This window comes from Hyperoodon ampullatus, assembly GCF_949752795.1.
Source record: "Hyperoodon ampullatus genome assembly, chromosome: 2".
NCBI classification, from domain to species: Eukaryota; Metazoa; Chordata; class Mammalia; order Artiodactyla; family Ziphiidae; genus Hyperoodon; species Hyperoodon ampullatus.
In genome coordinates, this window is record NC_136915.1 from 137,499,486 (window position 1) to 137,527,299 (window position 27,814).

At 49.4% G+C, this 27,814-nt stretch overlaps 1 protein-coding gene and 2 pseudogenes across 3 annotated transcripts in view; all 3 read right to left on the reverse strand.

Annotated features, from left to right (window-relative positions):
• LOC307065619 (centrosomal protein of 78 kDa-like) overlaps positions 1–27,814 on the reverse strand; it is a 203,874-nt pseudogene that overhangs the window by 27,493 nt on the left and 148,567 nt on the right. The window lies entirely within an intron of this gene.
• The window catches only part of LOC307048610 (centrosomal protein of 78 kDa-like), a 148,507-nt pseudogene that overhangs the window by 7,886 nt on the left and 112,807 nt on the right, over positions 1–27,814 (reverse strand). The window contains exon 5 of the transcript in view: positions 81–153. The product of the transcript in view is annotated as a centrosomal protein of 78 kDa-like (transcript). The remainder of the gene's footprint in view (positions 1–80; positions 154–27,814) is intronic.
• On the reverse strand, positions 271–20,586 carry LOC307066849 (BCL-6 corepressor-like). The gene is given in 17 exon segments (XM_079724075.1): positions 271–846; positions 2,255–2,420; positions 2,591–2,668; positions 3,104–3,249; positions 4,400–4,566; positions 9,654–9,908; positions 10,136–10,323; positions 10,326–10,387; positions 10,849–11,161; positions 11,164–11,241; positions 11,582–11,616; positions 11,618–11,828; positions 17,214–17,400; positions 17,872–17,925; positions 18,570–18,706; positions 18,709–18,958; positions 20,492–20,586. Coding segments are annotated over 17 exon segments (2,622 nt in total). The 5' UTR covers positions 20,495–20,586; the 3' UTR covers positions 271–554.

A 27,814-nucleotide genomic window follows, 5' to 3' on the forward strand; every position in this document is an offset into this window, starting at 1 on the left:
GTAGACAGGAAGTAACATGGTGTGTAGGAAATCACGAGACCAGTCTGATGGGAAGAGACTTAAACAAGACTGAAACTCACTTTCTAAACCTCCATCTACAATTGGACAATTCGCAGGACACAGGTGCACCAAAGTGGCCAATTTATTCAATCCCTTTAATATGGAGGAAGAGTTTAAAATTTTACTGGTTTAATTTGCCCCAAAAGCAACTCTCAACACTTATGGCCTCTGTCGTCGGATCTTTGTATGAAATTAAGTCAAAGTGTGGAGCTCCTTTTCCTTATTTTTTTTCTCCTTAAAAAAGAAAAGAAACAATTGTTCCGAGTAAAAACAAACATATTCCAAAGCATGTGTACATTGAAAAGTAAAGAAACTTTACTAACAACTTCATAAAAACTGACTTAAAAGTTTAAAAAGAAAAAAACATTTTTCAAAGTCCTTCCGACTGGAGTCGTGTCTCATAGTGTCCTTTCTTTACAGAAATAGTCGTATTATGACACATATGCACAAGGATTAACACCATGACACACTGTACACGGCGGGCCCCGGCGAGCTCACCAGTCGTCGTCTGAGTCCAGGTCTCTGGGGGGGATCCACTCCACGGAAGAGCCCAGCAGAGTCTGAAGCTCGTTCGTGAACTCCACCAGATCTAAGAGCTCCTCACTTTCCGGATTAAAGGACTCCAGGTCTTTGGGGCAAGAGAATAAGAGACTTGCTGACACTTGCCGGTAGAACTCGGCCTCCGCGACGGTGACAATTTCCGCATTTGGGAAATTGCAGCGGAATATGCAGGAGGACATTTGCAGTTTCTTGAGCAGGTCTGAGAGCAACAGCCAGTTACGAGGCCTGCACCAGAGAAAGGACAGTGGTTTGAGTTTCCGGCAAAATGAGAAACGCTCCCAACTATGCACTACCCGTCTCCTGGCGGTGAAAGGGCCTGCTGCTTCCACTTTGATTACCCCACCCCCACCCCACTTCTCACTGTCCTTAGAAGATCTACTTCTTCTTTTTTTTTAAAAAAAATTTTTTTATTTATTTATTTTTGGCTGCGTTGGGCCTGTTGCTGCGCACGGGCTTTCTCTAGTTGTGACTCACGGGCTCTAGAGCACAGGCTCAGTAGCTGTGGCGCACAGGCTTAGTTGCTCCGTGGCGTGTGGGATCTTCCCGGACCAGGGCTCGAACCTGTGTCCCCTGCACTGGCAGGCGGATTCTTAACCACTGCGCCACCAGGGAAGCCCGGAAGATCTACTTCTAGCGGGGGAACTCTGGACTCATGTGCATGTGTTAAGAGATCACCTAGGGCGGATCAGCCAACTTAGACAAAAGCAGGAGCAGCGCCCCTGAACGAGCCTCGTTGCAGGCCACCCCAGTGCTGCCTTGGCTCTGGCCACAACTCAGGTCACCCCTATCCAAGTAAGTGCACCCCATTCTAGTCACTGGGGAAAACCAGTCTGTATGCCAACCCAAGGGAGATGGCAAACACCTCTTTGACCTCTCCTCTCCTCCGGCCCTCACGGAGAGAGCATGAGAAACACTCGAGGTCACCTGGCTTTCCTTTCCTTTCCCACACCTCCAACCCGCCCCTCAGTGCTGCCGGGAGTGAGGCTTTTTCAAGAAGGGAGGTGGTACAATCCTTCCTGATACCCTGCCACGCTTTATGATCTCTATCCCGAATAGAATGTCACCACAAAGGCAGACACGTTCCCAGCCTCAGAGTCCAAGGAGGATGCTACTCCTTAAGCACCGGGGTCAACACACAGCAGAGAAAGGTCTCCTGATGTGTTCACTCCGAAGGGTTGGTCATGGGGCGCAGTGGCCCGACTGTGGGGACAAGACTCGATCTAAGCAAATCTGAAGACACATAAGATCCCAGGTGCCACATACGGCTTTCTCTAATCTTATATGAGAAGAGGGTACATCAGTATCGTCCCGTGGACCTCACGCGCCTTGGAAGGCCCCTACGGTAGCCGTTTGGGGAGGATCCCTTCCCCAAGAGTTTAGTGACTGAAACTGTGCAATTGCAGTCGCTGACTCCCGTGTCCTTTGGGCTCTAGGGATGTGTTCCAATGAGGGCAGTTGGCTGGGGAGCCCTCCCACCCCCCAAACTTTTCTGGAAAAGTTCTACTGCATTATGTGAGGTCGGTGGACACTTGGTGAGGAATTCACTCACCCCCCAACCCATCCACCCTCATCTGCTGAAGGGGATTTCTAACTCCTGCCACCCCATAGAGCAGCTGGGCTGGCTCTCGACCACACGCTGGCCACGCTCACCCGAGCGACGGACACCTGCACGTTATAACACGGCAAAAGGGGGCTTTCGGAAAATTCAAATTCCAATAGGTCACCAGAGGCCTCGTTGCTGTCATCCTGGTCCTCCGGTCCTGGGGGATTTGCTAAAACATCGTAACCACTTTCATCATCTGGTTTTAACCGGGGGGGCAAACAAGAGAGAGGTCAGTAAGCTGGAGCAAGATTCCAGCTGTTCTCCAAAAAGGACCCTGGAAAAATTCTATCCCAAGCAAGCCCTGCTCACAGCACTACCACCACCCCCACCCCCACAAGCCCAACTGAAACGAACAAGGCTGCTCACCACACACACAGCTGCCAGAGAACTCCGAAGAGCAACCAGGGTTACTGTCGTCAGGAGCCTGCAGGTTATTTAAACAGTCTGGAGAGAGAGGGGGAGAGAGAGAGAGAGAGAGAAACAAGATAACGCCTGCTGGTAAGAGGCAAATGCTGCTGGAGTTCGGGAACATCTCACGCTGGGGCTGGTGTCACCTCCTGACAAGTCCCACTGCACACGCCTCCAGGTATCTGACTGAAACCTCCCCACGCATCCACCCGCCTTCCTGAGGGACTGCCCGCCTCACCGCCCCAGCCTGCCAAACAAAAGCTAGCCTGGCTAGCTAAGAGTTTTCCAGGCCCCCACCTTGCAAAACTCAAAGTATGTATCTCTTCTTTGACAGACTAACGTTGGGCCGCTTTTCCCAGTAAAGGGTCACTTAGGGTAAACGGGGGGTGGGGGTAGGGGGAACCCAGGTGAAAGGCTGTGAAGTCACCGTCTAGATGCTTGAACAAGACCGTGTCTTGACCTCTGCCGTACCTGTTAAGAACTTCTCCATAAGTTCGCTGTGGTTCACTTTCTTGATGGTTCTACCTGAGTAAGTAGCCAGGGTAGGATCAACACCGTAGGAGAGGAGCAAGCAGACAATTTCGACATGATCATTCTTGACAGCATCGTGGAGAGGCCTAGGAGAGGTGCGGGGGATTACACCTGTGCACGCGACGCTTGCTTCTACGGACACGGGGCAAAATCGAGCGTGTGCGGCCAAGCCTCGTAGGCGCGCTATTTCACCGAGGAGGTGAGTGTACGGTCGCTGCGACAAATTACTCTGTTATTTCAACACATAACCCTTTACGGGACAGGTGAAGGGACCATCTCAGGCCTAATCCTTCAATGCAAATCTCTCTTAATGCATGGCCCAAGGAGGAACTCAGGCCACGATGAAAACGTTTCCAATGAACTTAAATAGTGACAGACTGTAAAAAGGTAATGTACGGCGGGGTGGGGCGAAGAACCCCAGCATCACGGAAGCAGATACGACAAGCCATTGTTATACCATTACAAACAAAACCCCAAAAGTGCAGTTTGTAAAAGAAACTAGGGGCAAAGTGGAACCTCTCCTGAAACCAACTTGGAGATGAGTGATCAACCCTCTCGCCCAGAAGCAGTCGACAGGCAGGGCGAGTTCTCAGGAGGGTACAGAGTCCTCCTGCCCGTGTCCGCTGGGGTCAGGAACACTGTCCGCAGTCCCATCCAGAAAGGATGCTATTTGGAAACCATGAACCACCAAATACCTTACGGTTTTGCTAATTTTATGACTGTCAGGAAAGCCCCAGTGCCCTGCCTCGTGGTGGCATCCCAGGTACAACCAGGAAGATGCTTGGGCTGACTCAGACCTGGGCCTCTGGCCAATAAACCGAGGTCAAGGACAGAGTGGGGGCCAGGCCCGGGGATGTGGGTGGACACGGCAGGTCCTATCAAGCCAGTTGCCACTGGACCTGTCTGTACTCCTGGAACTTTCAACTCACATATATGTTAAAGATTGAGATTCAACAGACGCTGGTGAAGAGTCCAGGATCTTAAAAGAGAACACCCCTGATTATTCATGCAGGCTCAACATTTTCAGGGACTTCTGTCCATAAGAGCGTCACAGAGTTTTAAAGTTCTATGTAAATTTGCCAGAAAGATCTGTCCGATTCCATTCTAGAGGACTCCGCCATCAGTGTGCTTACATGGCACTCACTCTCCATCTTTCCTTCTGGGGTTCCCCGCACACCCTGAGAACCACTGCCTATGCCCCAGCAGGGCCAGGCCAAGAGCAAGACCGCCACTGACCCGGTTCCATCCTGGGCACTGCAGTTTACATCGGCGCCACATTCAAGGAGGTGTCGTACGATGTTGAGCCAACCTCTTGCACAAGCCTCGTGCAGGGCACAGTAACCTGCGTTGTCGCGGTGGTTCACATCACAAATCTTGTTCTCCAGGCAGTACAAGACCACCTCCTACGGGGAGAGGAGAGGAGAGGAGATACCATCAGACCACCATACAGTGAACCTTGTAAGGCTGACCTCCCCATAGCTTGGCGGTGCCCACTTTCAAAGGCATACATCCTTGGGGCCAAAAGCCCACCATGGCGCGGGCAGGCGGCAGGCATCCTGGTGGGGGGCGAGAGTGCGTGCGAAGGGCTTGGAGATGCAGACAGTGTTGTCTAAGGCTCTGCTGCACCAGTGGCCTGGCCATGGGCAAGTTACCCTTGAACTTCTCCAAGCTTCCACAGGGCTGCTGAGAGGACGCATTCGGATAGCGATGAAAGCCCTCAGCCCAGGGGCCGACGTGACCAGTACAGAGGTGTCACGGCTGCTAACATCTTAGATGACACATTGCCAAGCACAGACCATTCTCACTTGATGGGTCTGTTCAGTCGGTGGCAGTGGACGATAACACAAGTTTAGATAAAAGTATGGATGACCAACACTTAAAGAGAGCTTAAATCAGCCGGAGAACATTCCCCAGCTTAGAGAAGCAGGGACACCCAGGTCAGCTACATCCTCGCGCCCCCTGTTAAGACCCCAAATCAGAACCTGGGCCTCAGATGCTCTTGTCTGTATGTTAAGTAGGGTTAAAGAGAAGCTCTCTCCCTCCATCCTCGAGGAATGACACAAAATGCCTCCAGTAACCCCACCCTCTATTTTGCCTCACTCCACCCTCTCGGGGCAGAATCAGTCTAATATTTTCATATTTACTCAAGTTAATGACAGGAACCTGATACACCACAGGCTGCAACCTCCACATTTCAAGAATCAAATAAAACGATCACCGCCCCCCCCCACCAGAGATGTTCTGTGTCGACACTGTGCATTAGAATCACTGTTATTAACCTTATTTCTTTGGCTTGTTAAAATATTAATATGAACCACTCAAAGTAAGCAGAGCAGGAATTTATTCAATGTTTTATTACCTTAAGAAAGTTTTCAGACACATCGAAAGCATTTGCCACCAGAAAACACGTTATACTGTTTATACTGGGTAAGTCGTGCCCAGCAGAGAGCCGTCAGGTTCTGAGAGCTGGGAGTAGGCAGAACGTGCATGTGGCCCAACACATGGTCTGCTGGGTAAGGGGGGATGGGATGGGGTCAGAACAGGCCTCCTTGTGACATCTCTCAGGTAACTCATCTGTTAAACCTAAATCGGGGGTCATTCTAGCCGCCCATAAGTGCGAGATGGGTTCTGTAAAACCTTTTATGCCCTTTAGAGGACACGCCAATCAAAGGTGACCACTCACTTGGGAGCGAACTGGAATGTTCCATTTGCTTACCACGTGAACCCAATGGGGCATGCTGGTAAACCTGGCCATCGGTGCCCTGTTACTTCAGGTCACTGCAGCAGCTCCCTTCCAAAACAAGAGGAGGAAGAGAAAAGGCACACCCACGAATGCGTTTCTCCGTTTACATCCCAACCTGCCAGAAAGCCCACAATCCTCTGGGCTCCCAGGCCACCTGCCCCGAGCCCTGGTATCCAGGATACCGCATGAAGCTGCTGCTCTTTTAGCAGGCCCTCACTAGCCAGACTTGAGTGGACGGCTGCAAGCTAATGAGTTGTGTGCCCCAGCCAGGGAGAGGCCCTGTCACGTGGCTCTGGGATCAGGTCTGGACGCCACCAACTGCTGTGCACAGATCAATTTACTCAACCTAGGGTTTATTTGCTGTGACAATCATGGCCTTCACCTGGAAACCTTCATCACTACTAGGGCAGATTCAAGGGTACCTAGAAATGAAAGGCCGTCCAAGCTGATGGGTAAGTCAACTCTCTTCTCGTGGAAGATGGCAGCAAAGGCAGCAGTAGCCCCACGGCCAGGTCAGACTTTTTGCCACGGGCTGTCCTAACTCAACCACGTTGATCCCACTATTTACAAAGTGCTTCTCATTTCCCCAGATGAGGACGTCTTCTGTCACCCACAGGAACCCAGGAGATAGCAGGAAAGGAAGGCAGTACTATCCTCATTCAACACTTGGAAACTGAGGCCCAGAGATATTAAACCCCAAGTTCAATTAACATGAAGTACTAGACCTATAACTCAGGTCTTTGGTACCTGGTCAGCTGGGAAGATTCAAAAGGCCCAAGAGGGCCCCAGTTAGAGGGATGCAATCCAGCTGTGACGAGCATCCCACAGGCCTTCTCTGTTGGGGGTCAAGTGGGCTAACTACACTCTCCTAGCTAGGAGGGTGATGGCCTCTAAACGGATGGCAACCGTCGCCACCAACACTTTCTCTAATTGAAAGGTGAAGAGGCGGGGCGAGTCTGTCGACACAACACATTCCTTGGTTTATTTTCTCCGCTAGAAATAAACTGGAGTGTCTGAAGGGCAGCCCACCCATTCCCGAGCAAAATCCAACTGCTTTTGTTGGACAGCTCTCTGTTCAGCGGCTATAAGCCGAATGCCATTGCCCGCAAAATGTAACCATAAAGGCCATGAACCCGATGTTGTTCATTAATTAAATGCCTCATTAACTTTTTAAAAAACATGACTTATTCAATTCATAGAAAATTTAACCATCACCGCTAAAGGCACAAGCATGTGGCTGCACACTGGCATTTTAGCCTAAGAAATAGAAGCCTTTTTCCCAGGGGGGAAAGGTTTGAGGTCTTTGGCCACGCAAGTGATCTATTTAACGCGGATCTGAAGCCAGAGTGTGTTTCTTAACTTCCAGAACCAGATTATCATGACATAAAGCTCAGACAGCCTTTATACTGCACATGGTATCTTTGGCTAAGCAGAAGAAAATAACCAAGAATGCTGAAGACAAAACTTCAGGGAAACCCTCCCAAACCACACCCTTATCTGGTTAAGCAAACTGTCCTTCAATTTTAAAAGGTTTAAGCTGCCACATCTCCCAACTGGGCCATCATCCCAACATTTAAAATTCTGCCCAGAGGGCTTCCCTGGTGGAGCAGTGGTTGAGAGTCCGCCTGCCGATGCAGGAGACGCGGGTTCGTGCCCCGGTCCGGGAAGATCCCACATGCGGCTAGGCCCATGAGCCATGGCCGCTGAGCCTGCGCGTCTGGAGCCTGTGCTCCCCAACGGGAGAGGCCACAACAGTGAGAGGCTCGCGTACCGCAAAAAAAAATAATAAAATAAATAAAATAAAATAAAATTCTGCCCAGAGAAATCCCAGAAAGTTGGATTCAAAGTTGAAAGCGTTCATCTATCTACTTGTCACAATGTTCAGCATCAACACTGGTGATCTGTGTAATCTACATATTGAAATTTACATTTGAAGAAAAAAACAAATCCGACCATAAACATTCCCAAGGCTTCCTGTGCAATCAAAGGCCAGTTAGCCTAAAAAAGTATGGATCAAGTGCCCCTTGGTCCAGGCCTCAGAGCCACCAAACCAAAATGGAAACTGTCTTAGAGGACCAACGAGGGACTTTTGACGTCTCTGGTCCCAAAGGGAGACTGCTGGAAATGATGCCAAGTTCACAGGTGGGGCTCGGAGCCCCGCCCTCCACGGCGGGTGCAGCAGCACCCTGCCCCCACCATCTCCAGCATTTGCTGGAAGCAGGAGTCTACTTTCTCAACCCTAACCCAAAAGTTGGGGTTGGGGGCTCCCCCCCACCTCCAGCGTTTGCTGGAAGCAAGGAGTCTATCTTCTCAACCACGGGGGGTCTAGCTCAGCACTATGTGCAACATCTGCTCTGTCCTCCTAGGCGCCCACTGTCAGCTCTTGGGAAACCAACTGGGCGCTCCTTGGACTTCACCTGCAAGTAACTGCGCTAACTACCAGAAAGTGCTCTCTAGCTAATGGAGAGGTCTCCAAGAGACGTGTAGATATAAACAACAGCACATTCAACCCACAACACCAACAAAAAACACCCCCAAATTAAGCATAGCCCTAGTGCTTCCAACTTCCCACCCACAGTCATGCCTTAGGGCCAAGGCAGGCACACCTCGAAGGGCTCACGGCACTATGGACAGGGGTGGGGGGACGACGGGAGACGGGGGACGGGGGCATAGAGCTGGCTGAGGGTGTGGGCGCCAGGGCTCCGGGCCAGCCTGGGTCCTGCCACCCCAGTGCTCATCCACACCTCCATGCTCAGCCTGCTGAACCGCATTTTACTGTCACCATTCAACTCCCAGAGGGCTGATGCCAGCACAGAAAAATGCCTTTGCCCTGTGGGCTATTACATCACAATTGCTACTGACAAGTATGGTGGGGGAACTGCACAGGGCAGAGAGAGTCACCTGTCTCACAGAGGTTTTGAACTGTAAAAAGGGCAATTCCAATGTGAGCCAGTCTTGCTGAGGAGCGTGGTGGGCTGTGGAGCACTGCTGGATTGCTACCTGTACGGGTATCTGCTAACCCCTCTGAGGCTCTCGTTACTCCCAAGTGAAGATGTTAAAAGGGTGAAAGGAGTTACTACAGATCACACGGGCTTAGACAGATTATCACCTATCTTTCTGTCTATGTTGCTCTAGCAATAGAAGCTATCACTGTCATCAGCCGTGCTGGGTTGGGATACAGCAGTGTGGACAGGGAGTTTTGGGCAAGGCTCAACCCCCACTCCCCGCCCATCAGCCCTCGGCTCCCGTGCCCTCTCAGAAAGAGACTGCTCAGGTCTGCCCCACTCCCACCCCTACTCTGCACACACACTTCCCACCCGCTACCCCACAGGGGCATCACTCTGCCCCAAACAGCACAAGTTATTAGAGCTAATAACTACTCTCCTTCTTGCTACTCAGAATCCAAAAGGGCTCATTAAAATTCCCCCGGTCGCCAAGCCCTGGGTTAGGTCAGATTTGATATCAGAGATAAGTGAGCCGGACTGGCCGAAGCAGCCTACCTGCCTGAACGGGAACGGAACATCAGAGAGGCCTGCCTTTCTTTTCACACCACGACTGAACAAGCCACCAAAGAGCCCGCAGTGTGAGCGGGGCCAACGCAAACACCCTGCTGGAACACCCAGCCCAGCCCGCCACGTGGAGGGGGCTGGGCTCTGAGACCCGCCCCCCATCCCCAGCCAGTGTGTCCCCCACCCAAGGAGCAGCAGCCGGCGGATCCTGATCCGGGGCACCCACAAGGATGCTCACCTCGTAGCCAAGCCGGGAGGCCTGCTGTAGGAGGGTCTCGCCCGCGTTCTTATTGACAATAAGTCTCCGCGCTTCCGGTGGCATCAGGCGGGACTGGGTGGTCTCTGGAGGGGAGCTTGAGCATGTCAGCCGCGAGGCCTGGGAAGCTGGTAACAATTGCTGCAAACGGTCCAAGGGCTTCTGGTCCTGCTTGGCCGGCGAAAGATCATAGTCGGAACTGGGCTCAGGCCGCTCCTGAGTGGAGGAAAGCACTTTTCCTCCTCTCTGTCAGGGGGAGGCGGGGCGCGAGGAAAGGGTTGCATTTTTACTAGCTGGAAACTTCACCACCACCCAGGAGACAGGTCCCCTAGGAAGGGGCAGTGACGTTTTGGGGGGAGGGGTTCAGGAAAAGGAAAGCTTTGTCCCCAGAAGCAGAGAAGTAGGCAGGCGGGATGTGCCTGCACAGGCCCGGGGGGCAGGGGAGAGCCAGGGGCAAGAGGTACCTTGCCATCCGCATTGTCCACGTAGGAGTCCCCTGGCAGCGGCAAGCCCCGCCTGGGCTCCTGAGGGATCAAATGCTTGGTTTTGCACGGTCGCTTCCCGGGTGGTTTCTCGCTGTTGTCGGTGTATTTCTGCGGCAGGGGCGAAGGCTGCCAATCCATTTCTTCGTCCATGCACAGCACATCTGTCAGGGGGAGAAGAAGCGGGCGTTACACAGTTGTAGCCGGTGAGGAAAGAAAAGCCCATTGTTAGCACTGATCGTTGGAGCAGCTTCGGTTTTTAAAGACATACCAATTATGTTTTCAAAGCACTAATATTTTAATTATCCCACATTCAACCGGCAAATAGGCTAACCCACGAAACGCCAAATGGCAAGTCGCTTCAAAGGGCCGCAAGAGAGGGCAGAAGCCAGCCCTTCGTGCGCTCCTGTCCCCACCCGTCGGGGGCCTGGATGCTCGGGACAGGGCGACTGGGGACAGCCTGAGGCTGGAATGAGGGCACTGACAAGCACCCAGGGTCACCCAAGACTTCCCTTCCTGCCCAGCCGCGGGCTGGGTGATGAGGAGCAGCCCAGGAAGTCGAGCTCCCGCCTCACTGTCCATTCCATAAGAAGTGTGCAGGCTGAAAGGACCTCATGAAGAAAACTCCCCGCTCGCCACACACTACTCTTGTCAACTTGGATGGCGCTCAGGTCCCCTCCAGGGCCGTTTCCCACAGAGGGCGGGTGATCCACCCTCCAGGAGCGCCCCCCGCCCCGTGCGGACCTTGTTCATTGTCACTGCATTTAAGGGACTCCTCCAAGCAGCTTCTGTTGCTTTTGGCCTCTGCCCTTTTCCTGCCAGGTTTCTCTTCGGAGATGCTATTGCCCTGGGGGGTGACCGCAGGCTGAACCGCCTGGGTCACTTCCTTCCTGCCCTGCCAGCCAGGTTTGCTCTCTGTTGCCGACACCTGCTGCTCCCGCCATTCCCTAAGGTGCAGCAAGCGGCGCTGCTTTCTGGGATGGAGCCCTGTTAATTCAATGCACACCTCAGGTTGGTCAGCTCACTATAATGTGGCTCTTCTAAGTGGTTAGAGGAACTGTTTGTCATTTCCCTCTCAGGCCAGTCAGCTAATGGAGAAATAACTACAAATTAATGAAGAAGTCCCCCGGGGCGGGGAACAAACTGTCTTACACATCACTAACAGGGGTGGGGGAGGGGAGGGGTGTGGTCACTGTGTTGGCTGGAACTTGTCACCAAGTCTCGGGAGGGGGCCTATTTGCCTTTGGCCACCTTTGGGCTCCAGCCCCGGCACCTGGCTTTGCGGGGGTCGGGGGTGGGATGGGGGTGGGGGGTGGGGAGGTGTGAGTGGCTCCCCCCAGGGACCCAGGATGGGACTGGAACTTACCACTGCTCCGCTCCAGGACTTCCGTAGGGTGCCCTGCGGGCCCGAAGCGAAACCGAGCTCACCTTTGGAGACTCGTCTCCGCTTGGCTTTCAGCAGAGTCCTCCGGGAGCTCTTCCACAGTGGTCTCAGTGTGGTTCCTAACGCCAGAGACCTTGCGCTTTCTGTTCAGCTGGAGGGTGGGGCTGCGTGACGCGTCCGGGGCCGCCTGGTCGGCGGGGGTCTCTCTGGGGGGCTCTGTGTCCATGAAGTAGTCCTCACTGTCTTCTGGGGCTTCAAAGGGGTCAGGTTTGCTTCCATCATAACACTCCCCTAGGGGAGGGGAGACAACCCGGAAAGGAGGGAACAAAGGTCACCAGGAGCAGGCAGGACCCCCATGCCCAAGGCAATCTGCTACCAACAGACCACCCCCCCCTTTGGAGACCAGGGGCCTCACACACTGGAAGCACAAAACCCTCAGAAAGACGTCCCAAAGGAAGGACAGCTGAACACAACCAGCAAAGAAAGCAGAAAATGAGGTGCGTAGCCCACTCACGATCCATCCTTCAAGGGTCAAGGTGAGGCATCTACACCATCCCTCTGTAGGCATGTGAGATAACTGCCTAACTGCTTAACTCTCCAAGGTGGCTTACTCTTGGGGGGGGGTGGTGAGTGACCTCACAGTAAGATCCAACCCATCAGGGCAGAGCTACAAATTACTACGGAAACAGCTGCTAGTAAACAAAAAAGGCTGATGTCATCAAGAGACCAAATAGCCCCCAACTGCCATCTACACAGACATAGCACCAATGTTCACTTGGGTTAGCAGGGGCGAGGGTGAAGAAAAAGGGTAGGGAAAGAATGGTGGGAGGCTGGGAAGCTGGGGAGACCAAGGGAAGAGGAGCCTGGCAAAGGGAAAGGAAAGGCTTCCTGGTGCACACACAAGGGTCAAGGGCAATTTCAAAGAACTCAACCAGATTGCTACAAGTCCGTCTGTCCTCTTTCCACACCCGTGGGTGGGAAAAGCATTTCACTGCCATCGAGGGGCTGCTCCTATTTCCTGTCTAGGAAGAAGGCCCTCAGTGACACCAGTCACCCCACCTGGCACGTCTCCACGCCTTCCTTCCCAGGCAACAAGCATCTAAGGACATTTCAAAGACAAGGCTCCAACCCCCTTCATGGGGGGTGGGGGGTGGGGGGCGGCGGGCAGGGCTGAACTGCTCACACCCCAGCTCCGCCTGTGTTGCTCCTGCCCCCTCTGCTCAATCTAGCATCCACTTGGGGCTTTTCCTCCAATCACCCCAGCCTAACATCACTCCTCACTTTTGCTCTAGCCAAAGAAACAGTTCAACTGCTTTGCTAGTCACATTGTTTCTAACACACAAATAATTCCATAATGATCACTGTGCTGTTAAAGAGTTCCCCGAAGATGACCCTGTGTCCATCACCGGCCGGGGGTGGGGGTGGGTGTATGAGTTTGGTATTTCGTTAACACCTGAGCTAAGCTCCCACAGCCCGTTTTTCTAGATGAAATCATAGACAGACCCCTCACATGCTGCTCGCATTCCTCCACTCGCATAGACCACTTCAAGTATCACTCCCACTTCTGCCCAGCCGGCTGGTCCCCTGATCAGCCTCTCTTGGGGGCATTCCCAGCATTTAATGGCAGTCAGTTGTGGGGATGAACCTCACCCTGGCCTGGGCTAGCCTGACCTGTGTTCTCAATGGTGGAACACACTTAGCTTTTCTCCAAGGGTATCCCAAGGTGGGACAGATCCCCATCTACTCTTGCCGGAATGGTGGAATCACCCCAACCGCGAGGGTCTCCTGTCATGGCAGCAGGAGAAACCCCAAACTCCTGGCCTGTGCTTACGGGTGATGCAGCCCAGGCTACCGCAGGCCCGGTGAAGACGGCGTGCTGCAACTCTCACTCCGGCTGCTCTGTGACCCTCTTAAACACTCGGGCAGGAATGGCGCCGCTTTACAACTCGGCCCCCTTCACTTGTAAAGTGGGAATGTTACCGCTAGCCTCCCTCCAGGGTGGGCTTCATAATCACGGGCCGGGCTCAGCACAGAGAAAGGCTGGAAAAAGCCCTTTAACCAAAAGATGCCAAGACTTTCAGACCAGCCTGAATCTCAGGCCTGAAATGTATGAAATTTTAAGAGGTGAGCCCTGCTGGTTACACCATTGGACTTCTCTGGTCCAATCAGCCTTCCCTAAAAGCTCTGTGGGAGGGGATCCATGGAGGAATGGAAGGGCTACCTTAAGAACCCCCATGTCCAATTTTAAAGTTTCTTTTTCCAAACTAGGTCCATCCACCCTTCCCCCAACCCCAGAGCCTTTTAGGGCAAAGATCTCAATTCCCCTCAGCTAAGGCCCCCCAAGACATTACGCTAGTGTGACCTTACCCAGGCCAGTAATAACCCTGAAGGACACCCACCCCGACTGCGCAAGATACCCATGGCCACCAGCTATGGGGTAGAGGCTCCGTGTCACTTGGAGCTTCTCAAAGACTGTTCTAACCACGACCCACAGGAGGATTACCCGTGAGGGCAAAGGAGATGGGGAGATAAATAGATACACAGGGATCCTAACCATCAGACTTTGCCATCATTGCTACTTTTGGCCCTTCTAAAAGTGGGAAGCCATGTGCCCTTGGTCACCCAGTCTAAGCAAGATGTGAATGTGGTCCCTGCAGCATGGTCCTATGACTCACAGCACATATATCCCAAATTCATTATGGTTGTACCATAGCATCACCTCACAGAAGCATCACCACAGCAACATTTACAAGTCACTGTGGCAACAAAGGACCCTCACCACTGTTGAGCCATGCCCAGGTGAGGCCTAAACAAGGTGAGAGGGTTCTGAGTCGCTGGAAGGCTCCCCAGGATTAAAATCCCCTTCTCTGTACCTTAACTATAATAGCACCTCCAGTCAGGGCTAACCTTGTTAAAAGTTACACCCGCTACAGAAGGAGTGCAGGGGATCTCTGTTCCAAAGTAGTTTACAAACGTGCAGGTGCTCAGCTGGAAGAGAAGTTCCCTGAGCAAAGAAGTTTCATGAAGCCCCTTGACTGAGGCTTCCTCCAGCCCCTGGCCAGGCACTGCCACTGAGCAGGTCCTAGGCCTGTCCCAGCCAAGTGGTTGGCAAGGGAGATGGTTACTCCAAGTTTGAGAAGGAAGGGACCAATGCCTCCTTGCCCCGCCCCATCTTCAAATGCCACTGAGGGTTCCTAGTGATGAACTTCCAAGTCTGAGGAACCTCCAAACTCATTTCGTGAACTTCCAAAATAAAAATTTCACTCAGCCACCCATGTGATCATAAAGAATAAATGAGTATCTCAGCCACTGTGTTTTCAAGTTAATTTCTTTTTTAAACAAGCCCCTAGCAACAAGATGCACCCGCACCAGGACAACCAGGGCCGCGCAAACAGCACCCACCACCTTAGAAGCTCCTGGGCCCTCCATGGGTAGGGGCTGCCTCAGAAGGGGGAAGGCATCTTGAAGGCGTCCTGGACCCTCTCTGTGACCCCTGCCCGCCCCAAATCCCCGCCCCAGCTCCCATGTGCTCACAGCTCGGCTCTCAGCCACACCGACACCCATGAGAAGGACCTGAGCCCATATCAGCTCAAGACATCATGGCCCAAGAACAAGAAGGCCCATTCATATCCAGCTGAATGGAATGAACACCTGCTGTGCCTTGGATGTGGAGGCCGCAGTAAGAACAGTGGCCCCTTCAGGTGACCTTTCCTGACCAGCTATTTACAAACCACACGTCTCTACAAGACAGAGGGTGGATGGGGAACCCACCTCCGTTGCCCCAATCTTTCAAACGGAGCCCCTCAACTTCCCCAACCCTTCTCCTGCCCTCCCATGGTGGCGATTCATGGCTCACTGGGCCATGTCCCGGGTGCTCCAGGAAGAGACCCGTCGGTCGGTCTGAGATGGGAGGCAGGCGGTGGGGGGAGGGGGCTTTCGGAATCATCTGGGGCTCAGGCCCTGCTCCCCATCAGCCATACCGAGTTCTCGTCTCCACGCTCAGCAGGAAAGACTGGGAAGGACGCACACAAACGTCTCTGGGAAGAAGGGTGGGTGAGGCCACTGAGACGTGAAGGGCAGCGGCCACCCTGGGTTTGGCCACGTTGCTGGAGAAAAGGGCAAGAAGACTCGAGGCCGGTTAACTGCCCGCTCCCTTCCTCCAGCCTCCCTCACCGTCCACCCACAACAGGCAGATCCCCTCCTCAGAAAAGTGCATCCCCGTGAACTTGGCCTTGCCCACTTTTATCACATCTCTCTGAGAAACTTCCCCAAGAGCTGAGTTATGAGGCCACTCAGGAGGGTAAGGGCTGCGTGTCAGCTGTGAGCACAGGCAAGGAGGGAGGCCTTCTTGCTGCTTCACTCCAGGCTGGCCTGGACCCTCCGTTTTTCATTCCAGTCCCGAGGGGAGGAGCTCGGAATCGTCTACTCCAGGCACATCAAGAGCCCCATCACTCGGGTAAGGCCGCCACTGACTAGCCCCAGAAATCCCCTTCTACGGGAGCCACGTAGGACAAACCGGTCCCGGTGTGGCTTACCCAGAACCCTGGCCACAGGCCTTTGTCTGACCCCAAAGATGAGCTGGGGGAGGGCAGTGCTCCAAGCAGCAGAGAGAAGCACACGCTGTTGCTGACCACAATTTTCCCGAACTGCATCAGGCATCCACGACCTAAGCGTGCGGGCGAACGCCAACCCTACGACTGGGTCCAAGGGCCTGGGCCTCCCAAACGTGCCCACCACCCCCGACTGTCCTGTCTCAGGAGGATTTCACGCCCACCCTGTCCTCGACGTTCACCTAGGTGCCCTCACTCACCACCACCGGTGAGGTTTCTGGGGTCCGGAGCAGGCTGCAGGCCACAAGCACGCACACTGAAGAAAGCGGAAGAAAGACCTCCACTTGCTGCCAACACATCTCATTAGCCCAGGAAGTCTCGAGGGCAAAGCCCGAAGTCAACCCCAGTGGGGGAGCAGCTGATGGGACCGCAGAGTGTGACTCGAGGCAACACTAGCTTTCTCTCCAATTTTGCCTCCAAAACATAATACACCCTGTCTGGTAGGAAGAACGCCCTCGTTTATCCCACGCCCTTGGAGCGTGCTGTCAACTCCTAATGACTGCAAACAAGCCTGCCACAGAAAATAATTATGCTCATCTTTCTGGTGCCTTCATCAGCCCTCATCTCATTTTAACGAAACCTCTGCCTTTGGAGGGAGAATCCGAGTACTCTCCACTCCCTCCCGTAGGAGACTGTCACTCTGGAGGGTCTGGCTCTGGCTGCAAGTGTCATTCCACTGCTACCAAAAACCCGTATCCGTACCTGCTACAAAACAGAACACATACCTGCTACGCTGGAGGTCTTGCACTGCCATTCCTCTGCTCTACTGTATCAGACTATTACTAACTACAGGACTAGCATTTCTCTGGAAAAAGGAGACGCGTGCCAGGAAACAACATTTCATAGGTGCTTCACTCCTGGATGCTGCAACGCTCAAAAGGACAACCAGCCTTGCAATCCACAGCTGGGAAGGGTGGCCAGAACAGCCCGTTCTCCGAACAGTCAGCACCCAGACGCTGGGCCATCGGAAGCGTATTGTTTCCTCTCACCTCCCTCGGCACTGGGAGTGGAACCGCCCCATTCCCACCGACGTGGTACCACACATGAGCCGCCTGGGTTCACTTACATCTCTCACTGTCGTTCTGGTCGGCAATGGCCTCCTCCAGGGCGACCGACTTTGGCTTTTTGTCCTGACTTCCTTTCAGCCTTTCCCAGTCAGCGGGGCTGAATTTGCGCACCTCGGAGTCTTTGGTCGTGGGGTGGCCACCTTCTCGCTCTTTCATCTCCAACTCTGAGAAGCGCATCACTGCACGCTAGAAAGAGAACGGAGATTGAAAGAAGACACACCTTACCACCAAAGCTATTTCACTGCCCTTACCTTAAAGGAAAGTATCTTCAAAGAAAAGTTTGCCCAAAACCAACCACAATTTATGATACAACTGAGATATTTTAAAATTGAATGATAAAAATGTAAGAGTGTCTATGTGTAACTAGTCACACACTCTTTATTCGTAAAGCCATATGTATGTAGAGATATATGTGGTGTGTATGTATAGCCATACATACACTGTGGCATAGAGACAGACATTCTCTTTCGAAGGTAAATAAAACAAAACAAAAACACAACGCAAAGAAAGCAAAACAAAAACACAACAGAAAAGAAAACAAATGCACAATGAATAAAGACGACCATGGCCCACAAACTTCCCTTTGTATATTTGGAAATGAAATTTAACTCAAAAGGTTTATGTAAGATTCTAGTAATAAAAATTTGAAGAACTGACCTCACAGTAAGCAGCGGGTAGACATAAAATACTGTCCTCTTGTAATCCTTCCATCTATGTAATTAAAATGGGCACTCAATGGATCATTTAGATAACTTCATCCATTTTTATAAGCATAAACCAATTTTTTTCTTAACATTGCAAAACAATTTGGCTTTATTTGTCTTTTAATTAAAAATAAAATATGTTAAGGAAATTCCTATACAACATCTGTCATTCACTAGCAAGTTAAATACATACTCTATCCCTTTAAGCAAGGTTTGTTTTTTTGTTTGTTTTTTGGTGGAAAAAAAAAATTGCACGAATCTCAGACATGCGGCCGCTACACACCTCCACCAAGTATCACGTAAGGCATTCTAAGCAGCGCTTTTAGGTATATTTGTTAACGTACAGTAACGGCAGAGAAATCAAAGCGATTGATAGGTAAATGTCATGCAGTCTTTTAGACATCCTTCGCAATAAATAAAACTTCCGTCATCAGCATTCGAGTGGAGTTCGCTTAAAATCTACAGAATAACTTAAAGTATCCACTTACGTCCCCTTACTGGACACATTTCAAACATTTAAATTATCCTAAGCTTCATTAACCAAATCAGCCTGGTGTCCTGCCCTATCATACCCCCGGCCCCCTCCTCTTCACACATTAAAAAAACCTGACAACTGGTCAGGCTCCTGAAATTCGGGTGGGGGGGGCTCACCTGCAATGCCCGCTGCTCCCGGCTGAGCTGACTGGAGTCTGCGTACAGTCCGGTAGCGACACACTTGAACCGGTCACCCACGTAACCAGCGGAGTTTGCGATTCTCTTTGCCAGCTTAGATGGCTTCGGTTTCAGAACTTGCCATCGGTTGATCCCGCCTCGTCAGCTCCGTCTTTGGTGTAGGTGAGGGTGACGTCCACACTCGGTGGGGCACTGCCCACGCAAAATGGTTTGGGATCCTCTTGGGTTTTCCCGAAAGTGACCACAGAGCCGTCCCTCCCCAGGGTCGGCTCCAGGAATGGAGTCGAGACTGGCGTCGCCAGGTTCTCCTTGTTGGTTACCGCTGGAACATTCTCCTTGCTTAAGCCAGAAACTGGCTGAACCGGAGCCTGTTTGAAAGTATAGGCTTCGTGGAAGTCACTGATGCGCCCCAACTCCTCTCTCAGGGCAATGAAATCCCGGTGTGGCTGTAGGGCCACATTTTACTTTTTTATTTTTAATATATGTTCACATGTTTCCATAAAGGATCCAAGGTGGCCCATAACGTAAGGACACACAATATTAGCTTTAAAAAAACATGAAAAAAAAAAAAGGGAAATCATGATCCTGGAAATGGGTTGCATCCTTTTAAGGGGTATAACAGAATGAGTGAGCCAAAGATTTGGGAAAGGATCTCACATTTCCACATGTCCAAATCTTAAAATTGCACCAAGTGGGAATGTAGCCGTGGCAATGTTAACCTGAGAGAGCTCTATGATCGTTGTCTTTACTCATCACTTGGTTGCAAGGTTATAAATGACAGGGTAAGTCAAGGAGGGCAAGTAGACAGATAAGAATCATTTCCTGATTCTCAAAAGAAGGGGCATCACCTAGGGAAGGGTACTCCAAAATCCTACAGGAATCATCTTGATATACTAAATTTTCTAGGTGGCAAAAGTATCTCATTTGACCCTAGCAGCCAGATGGAACTTTTCTAAAAGTAGTGAAAAGCTACCCAACTGAATGCAAGTCATATGACTAGGAGCATGTCAGTGAAAACTTCAAGTGAAGATGCTGTGGAAGAGCAATTCACCTTGTGTCTGAGCGTCCTCAGAATGTGCAATGGGAGACGCAGTACCTGCTCTGTCTCACAGTGACCCTCCAACCTCTAAACTCATCTTTCCTGGGAAGCTGAATTCAAAAAGTCAATTTAAAAAACAAGATAGGGCTTCCCTGGTGGCGCAGTGGTTGAGAGTCCGCCTGCCGATGCAGGGGACATGGGTTCGTGCCCCGGTCCGGGAAGATCCCACATGCCGCGGAGCGGCTGGGCCCATGAGCCATGGCCGCTGAGCCTGCGCGTCCGGAGCCTGTGCTCCGCAATGGGAGGAGCCACAACAGTGAGAGGCCCGTGTACCACAAAAAAAAAATTAATTAATTAATTAATTTAAAAAAGATAAAAGTCTCTAGTAGAGAAATTTTATCAGAGCCTAGTATTAAGAGCTGTAGAGCCACAAGTTTCCCATGATACAGCCTTAGCAGAGGCTGTTAAGGCAGTGACAGAAAATTTGTACCGAGGGAAATAGCAGAAGAGTTTGCCTACAATTCACGAAAATGATCCCTGCACTTGGCCTGAAGGAAATCAGCAAAATTTATAACAGCTTGTGTATTTGTATGTGGGATTGAGAATGAATTTAATTTTTTAATTTCTCTGAATTATCACATAAGATTCAGAAGATGCTCTCTCTGCCTAGAAGCCACCCCACTGGGATAACTATGCCTATGGAGTTCCTTTGCCTATGACTCCTACTTGCTAACAGACTGGCAGCCTGGCCCCAGGGCCTAGTCGCTGCTCCCGGTGCAATGGTGGATATGGTGTCAACGGTTGCAAAATCAAAGCCCCTTACATCTCTCCATGCCTCTGTCCCACCCCCCACCCCACTCACCATTGATGTTCAGGAAGGGGAAGGTGTCCTGGATGGGAACGTGGTGCTGTGACTGGTCCAGCTCATCTTCCTCATCTTCTTCATCCACATCATTATCTTTCTCATCCCAAGGAGCAGATCCAGTGGATCCTACCCGAGAAACACACACACACACACACACAAAGGTCAAAAGTGAGGCGCTCACGTTGCACTGTCATCCCTGCAGCTGACCCACTGTTCAAGCTAGGCACTGCCAGCACAGAGGTTCCTTGGGTGCAGTGTGCACCCTCAATGCCAAAGAGTGGGAACCAAGGGTGTTCACCCCACTCCCAGCTCCTCCTACGGAGCCCCAGTGCAAGCTCTCATCCCCTCCCCTATCCAGGAGCTGCAGACCCTACTCCCTTCTCCTAGAAATCTTTTAATTCCTACTCTAAACCCCTTTCTACACATTAGCATCCCTTCTAAGGACCCAAGGAGCACAGCTTCTCTCCTTTATAAGCTTACTGTGAAGACAGACCCTTTCCTCATGGCAGAGCCTCACTAGATTCACTGGAGGTCAAGTCTAAATTATCTGGCTCTTAGTCGGAACTTGCTAAACATTGAGTAAATATAGGGATCAGGTGGTATTCTCCTAGGAAAAATACCATACAAATTAAATGATCACTTACCCATCATTTATAAAGAGAACTTAATAGCCTTCATAATGTCATGTCAATTGATTCTTAGAACAGCCTTTGAAATACGCAGGAAAGATGAGAACCCAGATTTTATAGTGGAAGAAGCTGAGGCTCAAAAGGTTGAATGACTTGATTCAATGTCCCACAAGTAGTGAGATGGAAAGACCGAGGTTTATAACTCAGACCTTCTAAGTTTTAATCCCTCCTTCTTCTAAACTACCTGGCCTCTCTTCTCAGTGTTGAGTCCCAAGAGAAGTTATTTTTTATAGAACTCAATACCCCCTCTTCTTTCTAATGCTTTACTGTTCCACTGCGTGGGCAGGAAGACTGTGCTGAGTTTATATCTTTTGTTCTCTGGGTTCTTTCTAGGGACAGGATTTCTTGCTTTATTTACCAGTCTTCAACTTTGTAAGCGAGGAGACTTTCAAGTCGACTATCGCTTTAAGGGCCCAGCCCGGAACCTGGCACACTGTCCACCTTCTCCCCAGCAGCTGGGGCCTCACCTGGGTTAATGACAGAGCCCTGGGGCTGGGGGATGTCACACACTTGATATATCTTCACTGGGTTCATGGGCACCTCCTTGGTGCCGTCGTACATCAGGTTGAATTCCCTGCTCTTGTTGAGCGCACAGCGGAGCTGGGCCTTCCATTTAGCTGGGTCAGGGTCGTCCACCCCTTCCTGGTACTTCCCCTGTCTCCACAGCCCAGGCCTGAGGGATAGGAAACTGCAGTGAGTGCCTGCTTGTTGCCCAGAAACACTGGAAAGTGTGCCCGCCGTCCCTCATACAGACACAGATACACACAGCCCTGCCTGACCGCCCCATCACCCCAACTCCAATTTACAGAGACTGCAGCAGAAAACACCACGCTGGGGACCAGGCAAGGCGGGGCCTGAGAGAAATTAAGCCAAATGCAAATACAATATTTTAAAAAGAGGAGCCTCATCTCAAGTGCTTGTGCCAGCATCATCTGTCAAGACTACAATGGCCTTAATGAAGGGTTGAAAATAAAGAAAAATCTGGAACAAGTATACACCAAAATACTAATGGTAACTTTTGGATAGCAAGATTTCAGGTAATTTTGTTTTGTTTTGTTTGTCTTATTTGTTTTTCACATGAATTGCTTATATAATAAGAAGAGAAAGGGAGGTGGCGTATGATATGAAGAATTTAGGCTTGCTGCTCCCTCTCCCTTCAGTCTGTAATCTGATGCACAAATAACTGTTGAAACCAAGTACCTTTAGGAGTAGCAGCCCATAGGAGGGCAGGAAGCACGCTCTGGGGGTTCAGCTGGCCTCAGTGCGAGGCTGAGGGCCTCAAGTCCTAATAAACTCACACCACCTGCCTTTCCCTGCTTCCTCAAACTCCCACATTGGGAACATTTTGCTGGGAACACCAGTGGCTGGTGGCCTGGGCCAAAACCAGTGTGGCCCCGCCTCTCTGGTTTTCAATGTCCAGGTCTAACAGGCATTTATGTGTCTGTTCACGGGATATCAGCCCTCCCCCACTGTTAACATATCTCAGATGTCTACACTTTCTTCAGGGCTGTGATGTATGTGCTGGTGCAGAAAAGGGGGATGTCTTTTGCAGAGGACTCAAGATCAAGAAAACGAGATGGACCGGCCAGACTGCTCCCACTTGATGTTAGGAAGATAAGGTGGCCATGTAGTTAGAATTCTGCAGGGGAACATAGTCTATATAGTCTATGGGTTTGCGGATCCACAACTTTTATTTTTTCAGTAATGCCAACCAAGCTCATAAGAGACTGACATATAATCCAGAATGCCAGTCTACTCGTTTTCAATGGGGGATAAAGCTGGTCAGTGACCAGCATGGTTAAGTCCAATAACCTGGACATAACCACGTATGATCTCAACCAGTAACTCCTGTATCTGGTTTCTAATGACAATTCCAAGAACATAAGACCCACTCAACATTTAAGTCCAAATTTTCAGATGACTCCAAAGCTAAATGGAAATGATTTGATATTGAACTCTAAATTTGCATTATCTAGACTATCTCTTACCCAGTTGCGTAACCCAGAATCGACAGTAAAAGGCTCCTGCTTTCCCCAAAATCACAGGGCATAAAAATGAAAAGCACTGGAAAGGCAAGACCCCCAGTGAATTTGCAAAGCTGCTCTTGTGTCTTTTTCTTTTTGACCTTGAAGCCAGGAGAAATTCTAAAAATACAAATGTATTAATTTTTAAAACTTGACTTTACTGAATATTGTTCAGATCCCCAAGCCTACAAAAATAATTTTATTTTTTTAAAAATGCTCCCTGCCTCAAAGGAGTTTACAATCCCTTAAAGGAGACAGATGAGTCAATAGATTAGAAATATAGATACTATGTGAACGCCAGTAAAACTGCCTAATCCATAAAGAGTCGGGGGGTAGGTATGGTTGGCCAAGTTTATCAGAATTTATGATTCTAGGGCTGAATCTTGAACATGGGTAGAAGTTAACCAGGTGAGAAGCGTGGGTCACGATACTCTAAGCAGAAGAAGCTTTATGGGCAAAGGCAGAGGCTGAAAAGCACAGTGCTTAGGGGACCTACAAGCAGTTCAGCTTGCGTGGAGGCAGCATGAGATGAAAGTCTGGGCTTGTAAGTAGGAACCATGCCAAGGAGTTTGGACCTGATTCTTAGAACACTGAGAACCACTGAGAGATTTAAGCAGGTTGTGATGTGATGAGATTTAAGTTTTAGAAAGAACCCTCTAGCTGCAGGACTGAAAAGGGTTTGAAGGGAGGCAAGGCATGAAGATAATATATAGTCTCTATATAATCCATATAATAGTATTACTAGGGTCTGAACTAAGGAGGTGGCAGTAGGGATAGAGGATACAGGTAATGAGCTGTTAAAGACGTTGACTTGACAAAGCTTGATGATGAACTGATTCCTTAAAGAAGGTGAGAGAGAAATCAAGGATGATTCCCTGGTTTAGGGTTTGGGAGACTGGGTGGGTGGTGATGCTGGCCACTGAGATAGGAGCAGGCTTAGAAAGATGATTTCCCTTTGGAAATGTCGGATTTCAAATGCCTGTGGAAGGCCTAGGGGAGAATGCCCGGCATGCCCAGGGCAGTTTTTTATCCCCACTCACCTCTCACATCGCCTGAGGGACTCTCCCTGCCTGCCCCCAGCCTGGAAGAAGGTCCACCAGATGACTGACATCTCTGCCCTGTGGACAAGGACCAACTTCTTTTCAGTTCTGTGTCCCTGCTCAGGCTTTAGCACACAGTAGGTCAATGTGTATTCGTTGAATTGCCTCAAATTTACAGAAATACACTTCTTGGGGAATGGATAAGTTGCTATTACAGATGGAAGAGCAGAAAAACAGCTATGAGCAGAAGGCCAAGGAGACACTGCAGAAAGTGCTGGAGGAGAAAATGCGTGCAGAACAGCAACTGCAGAGCACACAGGTGTGGGGATGCTCCATAATCCTTGGGGCTGGGAACCCTGGGGCAGTCTGGGTGGCAAGGGAGCCAGCTGCACAACTCCCTGGAACCCCCAAGGCACCACCCTCTCCTCTGATCTCCCTCAGCGGTCCCTGGCTCTGGCCGAGCAGAAGTGTGAAGAGTGGAAGAGCCAGTACGAGAGCCACCCCCAGCATACAACTGTCCCCTACCCTGCCAGCGCAGTAATCATGAATGCCGTCTTCCTTCTCTTTTTTACAATGTGGTACATACGGATTTTTTTTTAATTAGATTTAACCAGCTTTTAAACCTTTCTTCTTTCTAACAATATTAGTACTCTCTGACTCTCCAAATGCGCCTTTTAAAGTTGACTTAATTTATGGAAAAAATCACCCTTCATACTTTCCCTTTCTTTTTTAAACCTCCCCATGGTAGTGTAATGTAGTAGAAGGAGATTTGGCCTGGGAGTTTGGACACCAGGGTTCTAGCTGCAGTAACCCACAGTTACACACGTTGTATCATTAAAGAAAAACGTAACTTACAGAAATGTATGAGGCCATTATGCACGTACACACAAATATATATTCACTCATATATCCATAAAAAAGTAGTCTGGAAGGTTCTATAAAATGTTCAAGGTGTTCATCCCAGGGTGGAGGAGATATAGGTTAACTATATTACCCTCTTAAATTTTTACAGGAAATATATATTACTTTTATAATTTAAAAAACCAAACTTTTCATTTTTAAAAACCTAAAACATGAAAGAAAACTGGAAAACCAACAAAATCAAAAAAGTCCCTAAGTCTGAGGCAACGATTTTTTTATCCGAGTACAAGTGATGAATGAAAATACTAAGAATGGTGTGTGACACCTTAAAGTATAGAAAAAAATACAGTAAGGCAAATAGGCATTAAGATAACAGAATATAAAAAGTTACCCAGATATATTCAGACAATGGACTACTATTCCAGTAATAAAAAGAAATGAATTACTCATATGAACTACACGGATGAGTCACAACAACATGAGGAGCCAAAGAAGCCACATGCAAAAGGGTACTTATTGTGTGCTTCCATTCATATGAATTTCTAGAATAGGAAACACTAATACATAGTGAAAGAAAGCATGTCAGTGGTTGCCTGATGCCAGGCCTGGGAAACTGACTGTAAAAGGACAAGAAGGAACTTTTTGCAGGTATTGGAAGTGTTCTGTATCTTGACTTTGGCGATGACAATATAGACAGACACATCTGTCAAAACTCATCAAATTACATGCTTAAAATGGGTACACCTTGTTGAATGTAATTCATACTTCAATAAAGTTGATTTTAAAGTTAAATTAAAAAGTCACCTATGGGGACTTCCCTGGTGGCACAGTGGTTAAGAATTCGCCTGCTAATGCAGGGGACGTGGTTTCAAGCCCTAGTCTGGGAAGATCCCACATGCCGCAGAGCAACTAAGCCCATGCACCACAACTACAGAGCCTGTGCTCTAGAGCCCGTGAGCCACAACTACTGAGCCCGTGTGCCACAACTACTGAAGCCCACGTGCTTAGAGCCCATGCTCCACAACAAGAGAAGCCACCACAGTGAGAAGCCGGTGCACTGCAACAAAGACACAATGCAGCCAAAAGTAAATTAATAATAACTTTAAAAAAAATAAGTCACCTAGATGTCCGAGTGAGACAGAGTTCCTTTAAGCTTTCAATCCCAGCTCTTCTCTGAAGCCTCCCCTCATGCACCCTGGCAGCATGTGACCACTTTGCATCTCTTTAACACCTTATATTTATCGGTTCCATTCAGATTTGATGCTTGAAAAGTTTTGTATATTTTATGTCTATCTTCCACTAAACTTGGTTCCTCTAAGGCAGGAACAATAATCTCTTTCATAAATTGAGACCATTACAAAAACAGAATTATGTTCCCTTTCCTCTCAATCAGGGGAATTTGAAGTAGGATTGATGAAATCCTGGAAATCATAAGCAAAAATGTCATTTCTGCATTTTTATGGCCAGAGGGTCCTCTGTTTTCATCAGATTCTTGAAGATATCACAGAGCCCAACAATGTTAAGAATCTCTGCTTTGAATCCATGTGCTTTCACCCAGCTCTATGGTACAAGGCACCCTGCCCCTGGGGCAATCTGTCTGTGGTCCCTGCAAAGATGATAAACCCACATCAAAGACACTTACTCTTCTGCATGTCAGTAGACTCTACTGCCGTCTCTTCCTCCACAATGATGTCACTATCGCCATCTTCAAGATTCATTTCTGCCTCATCTATAACACTGTCTTCTTCCTCTTCCTCCTCCTCATCTTCCTTGGAAACATCCTTTAATGTGGCAAGTAGTCTGTTGTAACCAGAAACTTGTTCTGGTTCACTCTATGCTTCACTTTCAGAACTTGAAGTATCTATAAACTCTCTGACTAAAAGGAAAATGGGGATTTTAAAAACAAAAATTATATTGTTCTTGTTGCTACCCCACGACTATCATCAGGCCCACAGTGGAACCAAGTTCAGACTTTTCTAAATAAAAACTAGCTTTTCTGCAAATATGCAATCTCATCTATTCAACCAAATCTAGCACCAAATTTGTTTAAAACAGCTAATCTAGCTATGATTCTAGAAGCTCTTCCTCTTCTTTGAACTGCTAATGTACCACATGGGAAGACAGCAAACTAAACACATGGAGCTTTAGGTTATAAGGCGATCTAACCTATGTGTCAGACACTTGGCACCTTTAAAGGAGCAACAGGAAAACTTACAACAAAAAAGTGTACTTTATTTCTGAGTCTGGGGTAATGAAATAAGACCTTTGATGATTTTGCACTCTATTTTATGTTAAGAAAACATGACATTCCCTCTTAGGATTCACCAAGAGCCCTCTGGTAAGCCTCCTTAACAGGTTCTAACAGGCTAATCTCTCAGGACAGTTTCATACTCTATACTATATTAGTTATCACAATGGCGTTTTAACAGACACCTGCACTTAAAACTAAGCAATATTACTAAAATACAGCTTACATCTGAAATCAAAAAGAGTGGAAATGTAGCCAAACTTTATTACCATATATAATCTTAAAAGTAACAGTCCAGAATCTACTATCATAAAGAAGGTATAAAGCATTACCAGTTGACAAGTCTGTGGTTTTGCTTCCTTTCTGGAAACCCTGAGAAGAAACAGGCAATGTTAAACTCTAACTTCTAGTATGTAGCAATTAGGAAAAGCCTAATGATACAACTTTAAATGAACATG